Genomic DNA, 10,090 nt, shown 5'->3' with positions numbered 1-10,090 from the left:
TACACTACTCACTTCAGACTTGGGAACGCCAAGTGTACGAAGCGTGTGAGAGTGACCAGGACACGAAATACAACACAACCTGGCGGCGGTTACAGAGCAGGACTCCCTTGTAAGCTGGTCAGTCAACAGGATGGCCCAGAGACGCTTCCGAAGGCTTACTTGGCAGGAGATGATGAAGTCACCAGGAATAGCTGTTCCTGCTATTCCAAAGGTCGAAGCACCAGTACAGGCCTTCTGGTTCGATCAAAGGAGGAAAGGGTTTCACAGGACGACAGCAGTGCAAAGGAGGATTCCTTCAGCGGGTCACCAGCGATTCCTCGGTCCAGCCTCGTGGTTGCAGGATACTTGGCTCCTGTATTCCTTCGTTCGTGAGAACTCAGGAGATCGACACGGCAGTGGTGTTTCCAGCCCCCTCTTATCCACGGTTCCCTTCACGCCAAAACGGAGGGGAGCCAATGGGAGATCCGCTCATCAACACACACATCATACGTGGACCAATCACGGACCACGGTGGTCCCAGGCATTCACACCACCCTAGACTCTCTGGCACCCAGGATGTGTATTGGGACCAGGCATCCCAGCCCACACCCTGGAGGCACACAAAAGACATGTAGAAGCCCGCGAAAGCAACCACGTTTCGCGGGAACGTACATGCCCAAATAAGGAAGGCTCCGGGTCGCTCGACCTGGGGAAGGTGAAGGGAGCAAAACGGTCAGTGGACAGGACAAAGGAGCCTCGTGGTCTGGCCATTTTGGGAGCCAGGCCACCATTTTGGGTTCAGTGCGAAAAACGCGCTCAGAACGCCAAAAGGAGCTCAAAATACACAAATCGATCGCTGCCACCATTCCAGTCCCTGAATGACTTGCACCGATCAAAATACCATCCTAAAAGAGTATCTAGGGCCTGTAGAAGGCTAGAGACCCAAGAGAGCTGTAACTTAGCTTACAGTGCCCTCTTGTATCATGTTGCACTAAAGCCGCAACATGATAAAAGAAACCACGGGAAACAGCGTTCCCCGGTACTGACTGTCTTAAGGGCATGTCAGTTTCCCCGTAAGAAAAGGAGCGAAAGCCCAGAGGAGTGCGGCAGAAGGCTGCACTTCTCTGGCAAAGTCAAGAACAAGGTGAAAAACAACAGCAAAAGTTTAGGGGTTGCCACATGGAAGGAAAATTACCTACAATTACGAAATCTTTCCTAACATTCTTGCACAGTAAACTATAACCGCATCTGTAAATATGTAAACAACTTATGTAAATATGTAAAATATCAGATATACTGTAACCTTATTCTCTTTATGTATATGCAACTAAGCTATGTATGTAACTAAGATATGTATGGAACAAGCGCCACGATGCCCATGGGCTGATGTGCGGTCTACAAATCTGAAAAAATAAATAAATACATAAATAAGCTTTTCTCGACCACAGGCTACATCATTGCCATTTCTAAATATTTTACATCGTGTTGGCAAGAAAAACAAAACTACTGAAAAATGCTCTGTGACTTTTAATATAGAAAATACTTTTATGTACAAATCACAGTATGAAATAATGACCTCACAAACATTTTAATATTTACAAAAGTACTGTATAAATCACCCATATCAGTAATGATGTAATCCCTGAATTTGCACCATTTGTTTAGAAAATGTGTTGTATTTTTTATAAGAACTTATTCTAAAATAATGTTTGCTTGTCAATTATGATGAAATGTGTTGTTGTTTTTATGTGCTTTGATGACTATTCGTCGAAAAAAAGCAAGATTTAATGATTGATTGCCTATGGTCTTTCTGTGTTTATCTTTAAACGAGCTCCCTAGTAAAAAAAATCTCTGTAATTTCTGTTTTAAAATATTTTTAGCATCAACAATAACCACATTAGCATCCTGGTATTATCAGTTCTCCTCCAATCAGCAGGCACGGAACATAGGCTGAATCTAGAAGAAAACACACTTGTTCCCTGTTTCCACATTCCTCTGGTATCGGCCGCCTTGCTATGTTGGCTCCAAGTCTATACCTCTCTGTTCCCACTCCATACACCTAGATAAGCTGGTAAGTGCACATCTTGTCGGTCATGTGGGTGTCTGTCTGGATCAGGGTTTCCAATGACATGTCGCCTTCTCTTTTATCCTGCATTGCCTGATCACTGTGGGTACCCTGCCTGTCCTTCTCACACTCTGTTCATCCTATTGGCACGCATTTCAACATAATTTCTATTCTGTTAGCGCCGTTTCTTCTTGTTCTTTTCTAATCCTGGGACATGATTCCTGGCAGGTGCTAATGGTGATAACAGAGGATTTTGCTTGCCATACTGCTGGATATAGAGCCTCATTACGGGTCCGGCAGTAACCCTGCCTGCCGGTGCTACCGGTGGGTTGCCGCCGGACCCGTTAATAATTACCAGTGCCTGACTTCCAGGTGCTACTGGGCTATTACAAGTCCGGTGGCCGGGAAGTCAGGTTCCAGTAATTCTGTTCATATCCATTCCCATAGAGTCCAATTGGACTGTATGGGAGTGGGGGCACAGAAGCACTGGCACTGTTGTTAACGGTGCTGGTGCTTCCGTGATGGCTTTGCTTGCTGTGATTGCTGTGCACGGCAGGGACAGATCTGTCGGGCACAGCGGCTCCGGCAGGCAATCCTGTAGTTTGCTGGTCCATAAATAAGGGTGCCAGTGAGCTTCCCGGCACCCACATTTCTGGACCAGCAACCTCGGCATGAGGCCCATAGTCACTTAGCCCTTGCTGAAGGCCCTCGCCTTGTTTAGGCTCCCGACTCAATCTAGCTTGCCATTGTCAGCCGTCATGGTGGGTATGAAGCCTGCCATTATTGCCTAAGAATCCTGGAATATCACTTTGTATGAGGATGTCTAGTCAGACCCTCCAGCATATCGCGATTTTGCCATCCTGCAAAATTCTGTGAAAATGGCTGTTTTTAAAAAAAGCAGTGTTTGCAAAAAACTCCAGAGAGAGCTGACGTTTTTGCAAAAATTGTGTTTTTTAAAAGAAAAAAACAAATGGTCAGGTTATCAAAACTTTTTCCTGGTGCAAGTGATGAGACGCTCCCGATACTGATGTATTGAAGGCAGCTGGCAAGCGCATAATGTGCGCTACAGCTCAGGCTCCTGGAAATTCACAATCACCTTTGAGAATAGGGTGACCTGCTAGTTTACAAAAAGGGGGCATCTAAAACCAGCACATCCCTTATTCTATTTTTAGATGCCACATTTTTGACGATCAGGCCCAAAATCTACATTTTTAAAACATTTAAAAAATACAATATGAGGGGAAAGGAGAAAGAGAGGGGGAGCGATCGACGAGATGTGGAGTGATGGGAAATAAAAGCCGAGGGAGAGTGCTGCGGGCCAGAAGGGGAAGCAGTGGGCAAGAGAGCAGAGATGGAGCAGTGAACCAGAGGTGGGGCAGTGAGCCAGAAATCCTAGAGGGAGCAGTGGGCCAGGAAGCAGAGAGGGTTTGGGGAGAAGAGAGCATGTGGAGCAGTGGGCTAGAGAGAGCAGTGTGCAATAAAACACAGAGTGTGGGGGTGGCCAAACAGAGGCAGTGAGCTGAGGATTGGGAGAAAGGATTGGCAAGAGTGTGATAGAATGTAAAAAGGGGGTGCGAACGAATGAAGGACTGTATACTGCAGGAGGAACTGTGGTGTGCAAGGTGTGAGTTGGGAGCTTTGTTGTGACTGTGGAAGGACTGAGGAGTGCGAGTTGTGACTTGGCAGTGTGACAAAGCACATGCGTATGCGCATGGCTGGCAGAGACAGTAGTTTCAGAGAATAGGGAAAGGGAATATTTTCATCAGTACAACTAATAATGATCAATACAGTTAATAACATTATATAGACAGGCACATTAAACCAAAAAAGTAAAGGCAAACAAACACTGTTCTATCAAGCCAGTCACATCTGTTACTCTTCCTTTTAAATTGATACAAAAGATGTGAAGAATGATAACCTGGCTCCTTTTTGCCCCACACACTGCCTCTTTCTTTCAACCTACCAATCTTACACCCTCCAGTCAATAAAAAACGGTGCCACAGAAATGCAATACATATAACTGTTTGCCACACAATTTGCCTTTGTGTGTCGCAAAATATTCAATCTCATGCTGCAACCTCCTGGAGAGTCCGTCTAGATTGGGATTTTTACATCATTCGGTGCAAGGTCCCCTTAAGAGTTGCAAGAAAAAACACATTTCTCTTTAAATGTAGCTTTGTCAGCAAAACAAAATCTAGTATTGTGCACTGAAGACACGTAATCCTCAGGGCACAGAAAGGTGGGGGCAGCGGAAGCACCAGCATGTGTGCGGTTGTTGAATGGCTGTGAGATATATCAGTGTGATGTTTTTGGCACATTATGAGTGGCATCACTCTATCTCTTGCCTTTTGTCAAATCTCTTAGGTATGACTTTCTCCTAAAAGACCGAATGTGTTACCATTGCTGTTTTCATTGAAAGGTTTACATATTTTGACCAATGACCTATATTATTTTAGTGCACACTAATTTTGCATTACTTGCAATTTAAGGAAACATGACATCATACTCTCATGTAGTCCTTTTCTTCAGAGGAGCATGCAACTCAGAGTCACGTGTCTCCCTTCAAGTTCCCTTCCATTGGGCAATCTCTGAAAGAGCTATCCAAAACAAAACAAAAAATGAGGGCAAAGGCAAATATATATCTCTATACTTACGAATATATAAATGTATATATATATATCTCTCAATATATATATATATATATATTGAGAGAGAGTGAGAGAGAAACAAGTCCCCTCACCAACCGGAAGGTAAACAGTTTTTCACAGTTGGAAAAACATGAAAGGACGCGGTCTTATTAAGATCTGTCCAATTTAATTTACTGAACAAGCGCCCATTGATACAACGGGCAGGGCTTTCCCAGTTGGTGAGCATAGGGCAAAGCCAGAGAGAATACGACCTTGGAGGAACAAGCATCGGATAATGGGCTATTCACAAAATGTGTAATATTGCATGGCTGTAAAATGATATCAGGAAATAATTTAAAAGGCAAATCGCCATCATATTCAAGTTACACATCGGACAAATAAAGACACGAACCGGCAATCAATCACTGCACAATGTTGTATTCCAACGTTTACTAACATTTAAAAAGTAAATAGATAGAAACTGTTTTTGTTATTAAACATACCATTCATCCTGCCTGCAGTACCTGTTACATAGTGTATTTATGCGACACCCAGACAACGACTTTACAGATGCATGTGTATAATAACGTAGAACCTTTACAGATTAAAAAACGTGTACTTTTTGCCCTTGTCCATTGTCACAACTAACTTCTACTTGCGAGCAAAAGTACAGAGAGAACTGGTTCACAAGGACGGATCTGGGTCGCTGAGCTTATATAACGTGACTGTCTCCAGCTGGCTCTTGTGGTTTTGATGAATGCTTAAAGGCACCACTGCAATAAAGAAGCCCATAAAAAGAAAAGCGAGGATCTGCCAAGAGGCTTTACCCTCCAAGCACAAATGAAAATCACAGCTTTCAATTGCTTAATCCGGCCCCAGTGCTGAGAGAAGGCCTTGTGTGTGTTTCGAATAAACCCAGAATACTACATCCAGCTTTTGCAGTTTTTTGGCTGATTTTGGAAACGTCAACAAAAAGACCCTGGAATAGATCACGGACAGCAGAATTAAACCAAAGATCTAATTTGGGAGAAAACATGTTTCGTGACAGTATAGTTAAGGTTCAAAGAAATAGAAGAGAAAACGATTTATTTTGAGAGGCCATCGCACCATTTCATAGATTCCCCATTGAGGACAACTGTGTACCGCCACGAATTTGCAACATTGGCTGAGAGAGCTGTCACCATTTCAACCCCACCACCCAGAAAAAGAATGCTGGCAAAGGGAATACACATGTGAAACAATGGCAGAAAATGGCGAGAGGCGTCTAAAAGAAGGACAACTGTTGGGGGTGGGAATGCAGTAAAAGGGTGCAACATTTTTTTAAAGAGCAAAGCAGACATAAAAAAAAAAGGAAAATTAAATAATGGCCCAATATAGCCGTTTCTAACTAGAGGTCCGTTCGAACGTATGACCCAAAACCTCACCAACGTGTTCTTTGTTATCTGATTCAGGATGCCAGGCACAGCGAATAAAAGAAGTTAATATTTTAAATACTATTTTCTTTTAACTTAACTCATGGTTCAAGCTATATTTTATATACATGCTTGCGTTTCTTTAATATATTTATACATATATATTTCACAAATTGAACTTTAACAAGAATGTATATAAGTAGTCACAGCTCATAAATATATACCCCGTTAACAGTACAAAGGGGGTGTGCCTTTACATAATGGCAGTAAAAAAAATGTTAAAATAAAACACGAAAATAGGTACAGTCTCAACACGTCCTCCTGCTGTACAGTTTCCTATAGCTGTTAGGAATCAACCAAAATGTTGACATATTTTGTAAATATTTAAATATTAAAAATGACAATCTTGCTAGATGCTCTTTTGTGAATTGCCGGGGGCCTTGCATGCACGGGGCGTGGGTCACCTTGGAGGCACCTAATGGCTCAGCCAGCAGTCCAGTAAAGGGCTATGGGTGAAATGGTGGGTCACTTCTCCTTAAAGGGGAGCACCAGATGACTGAAAGCTAGACACACAGGACGCGCATCCCTCTAAAGTCTGCTTCACCATGCCCCCCCCTCCCTACACCTTTAAATACTCATTTCTGAGGCGGCTGAGCCGGGTGCCATGGCTTCGGATGGTTAAGGAGAGGAGTTCGTATTTATCCCTTAGGCCAGTGGAGATGTCCATGGACTCCTTGAGGAGGGACCTGGTGTGAATCATCATGTCCACGAAGTTGTCGCTCAAGCCCTTCTCCTCTCGGCTCTGGCTGTCCTGGTTCTGCTTGAACTTCACCTCCAGTTCCGTCAAGGATTTGTCCGAGTTGGAGAACGACTCCGTGATCTGCGTGGCCTCCCTGCGCAGGTAGGTGCCGTAGCTCTCCTCCCCGTCCAGGTCGTAAGAGATGCTTTTGCCGATGGCCAGCAGCACCCTGTCCGCGTCCTCCACCTGCCGCTTGATGATGACAAACTCGTCCTCCATGGACAAGCCCTGGCCCTCGCCCGCCGTGCACTTGCGCTGGTCCGTCACTTTGAACAGCATCTGGCACTTCTCCGGGTCGTCGTTCTCTTCGTAATTGCCATCTGGGACGAAGTAGTGGTGGAAGCTGCCGTTGGACATCTCGGGCAGCAGGGGGCCCGCGTAGTAGCCATGGCACACGTTGCACAGAGCTGCAGCCCACAGCAGCAGGACCACCAGCATCACGGAGGATTGCGCCCGAGAGCACGGCAGAAAGTCGTCCAGGCGTTGGGGCGCGCAAATCAAACGATGCGTTATTAATCACTAGCAGCAGCGCTTTACGACCAGACGAAACCGTCTTTTTACAATCCACGCATGTCTCATTTAGCGATTGCTGGCATTTGCACGAACCCACAGGAGTCGGTACCTCCACTTCCAGTGCCCCTTGACGAGCTCCAAAGCGTGAAAAAAGCCCTTTCACTGACAAACAGGACTGCAGCCCCCGGTGAGATGAGAACCCACACGTCTGCTATCTGTCTGCCTCGTTTTCTTGTTGTGCAAGGAAAGCCCGGGGTAAGATCCAACAGCAGCAGCAGCACAGTGAGGTAGTTTGCAATGGGATAGGGCTGTCTCTAGGTGCCGCTTGCCACTGAAGTATTTCGACATCTGGATTGGAAACACAGACCTTCCCCTTCGGCTAATGACACACGTCGGCTCTATTCGTTCTCGAATTACAGCACGACTTCGTCACCACAAGCCAAGAAGCAGTCTTGGAATGGGGTCCAGTCAGTAGTTTCTTGTTATTAAAGGTGCAGAATCATATTTCTCGCCAAATGCGCAAAAAAGGAATCCAGTCAGGGCTGCATTGGCATGAAGATAACAGCATCATTTTCCGCGTTACACATGTCTCCACCGAAGACATTATTCGGCCGCGCTTCATGCGCGTAGCAAGACGGCCCACATTCCGCGTACGATGAGCAATCACTGTGCATGTTCGCACGTTCGCAAAAGATGCAATTTGTAATAACACGTGTCATATCTTGTAAACGTCAGAATCGCAACCCAGGTCATTCTTAATGCACTTCTCATCCAATCAAAGCAGAGACAAGTGCAGTTGTGTAAAGCAAGTGCATGCCCTATTTCTTCTGAATGGGGCTCTGTTATGGATCTCCTCAACGATTCGTGCAAGTACTTTTAGCTCGCCCCCTCCGCTCCCCCCTCAGAGAATCGTCGCATAACACCATCCACTCGTGCTGAAATAAATAAATAAATAGTCCAGCTGATCTCATCATATCGTCACACGAAAACCACGCACACGCTTCTCCAAGCACACACGTCTATACTAATCTGAGATGCAATCACAGAGAGAATGCTGAATGGGTTCCATTGTATGGACCCGATTGCTCAGGCTCAGGCAGAAAACAAGCAATAGCAAAGCCAACAGTGTTGGTTTTGATATAGGCATTGGAAAGAGGGGCTGCACGTAGCGAGACAATTGGGGGAACAGTGCGCAAGATGGGCAGGGGAAAGATGGGCAGGCGAAAGATGGGCAATGATCAACCAGTGAAAGAAGGGTGGTGAGGAGCCAAGGAAAGAGGGGTGAGGAACAAGCGACGTAGTGATGACTGCAGCACACTCTCTGCATGTGTACAGGAATGGAGGATAGTGCACGGTGGGGAGAAAATCACCACCAACACATTCTAAAAGAACATTTACTAAAAGAAAGCAAACTGTCCCCCACTGGATACTTTAGCAACAATACGGAAATAGTAAACAAGAATGCCTGCTTGCAACCCCTGCTTTCACGAAAAGGACTTGAGACACTAAAAGGTTTTTCTAACCTAGGTGCAGGGGTGGACTGGGAACTAAAAGAGGCCCTGGAATTAATTACTGGGGACCAAAAGAGGCCCTGGAAATAAGGTTCATAGTGTCCCCATTTGACACATTTTCAGCAAGCCCAATGCTTTTCCTATGAGAACATTTGGAAATATCACACAAAAGAGGCCCAGGGTGCTGAGGCCCACCGGGAAATCTCCAGAGTTCCCTATAGGCCAGTCCACCCCTGCCTAGGTGGGATATCTTAAGTGGTTCTGTGTCAGTTGTGTGTTGCTTATTTTAGTAGAATTTCTAGTAGACGTTTCAGAAATGGTTTCTACTATATCCAGTGGTAGTATATGACATGTCAATATTGACCGAGTGTGTGACAATCATGGTGACCCTGTTTTCAGCTCAGGAAACAGGGTTTTGCAACCAGTAGCTCAACTCTTCCCACTAGTTTATTTTTATTTGTATTTATTGTGCCATGGTTTACAAAAAAACTTAAACACAGTTCAGACATTACAAGATAAAAAGAAAAAACAGTAACATAAAGGCAATACTTTCATAAAAGAGTGAAACAAGAATACAATGATTTACCAAAGACGCTCAATTTCCCTTAAAAAACAACAAGAGCAATAGTCAACGATATGTTCTCTCCCCACATAAGCCGCGTCCAGAGCAGCTCCTTAGAGTAGTCAGAGGAAAAACACTTCCATTCTTTATGAAAGGAAGTCGCTCTGATCGCCCAGAGTGTGGCAGTCGAGAATCCAATGTCTCAAATTTTACTTAGTAGAATTACCTTCACAAAAGCGACATTTCATCGTAGAAACTCCTTCAGAGGGCCCAGTAGACCAGTGCTTAGTACTTTCCTTGATATGCATTTGGTTTAACCTAAATCTCAGATACACCAGTCATACCTTCTCACACGGAAAGCACTTAAGATAACTAGGCAGTTGCCCCCTCCCAAGAGGGAACTTGGCATATTCCCTATTAGTGAAGTAAGTTGTTAGCGCTTCCAGCGTCATCCTCCAATCATCTCTAAACAGTTTTGATTTAACAAGATCACGTTTTTCTGACAATTCCTGTTCAGAAGAGCCAATGCGCTCCAGCAGCTTGCCCATACTTGCCCTATAAGCCAAAATAAAGCTCACAGAGCAGTTGTCCATGATCTTGTGCAAATCAATATAGAGGGAAT

At 44.8% G+C, this 10,090-nt stretch overlaps 1 protein-coding gene across 1 annotated transcript; it reads right to left on the bottom strand.

Moving 5' to 3' along the window:
• Window positions 1-5,093: 5,093 nt before the first annotated feature.
• FIBIN (fin bud initiation factor homolog) lies at window positions 5,094-8,176 on the bottom strand. The gene has a single exon (XM_069623504.1). The coding sequence runs from the start codon at window positions 7,318-7,320 to the stop codon at window positions 6,703-6,705; it is 618 nt and encodes a 205-aa protein (XP_069479605.1). The 5' UTR covers window positions 7,321-8,176; the 3' UTR covers window positions 5,094-6,702.
• Between the last annotated feature and the right edge of the window lie 1,914 nt (window positions 8,177-10,090).

This window comes from Ambystoma mexicanum, chromosome 11 (genome assembly GCF_040938575.1).
Source record: "Ambystoma mexicanum isolate Mex_15411 chromosome 11, UKY_AmexF1_1, whole genome shotgun sequence".
Lineage (NCBI taxonomy): Eukaryota > Metazoa > Chordata > Amphibia > Caudata > Ambystomatidae > Ambystoma > Ambystoma mexicanum.
Note: the sequence above shows the minus strand (reverse complement) of the source record. Positions and strands in the feature narration are given on the sequence as shown.

What these genes read in the sequence shown, in the direction of transcription:
- FIBIN (XM_069623504.1), bottom strand. Translation starts at nt 7,320, where the DNA reads ATGCTGGTGGTCCTGCTGCTGTGGGCTGCAGCTCTGTGCAACGTGTGC.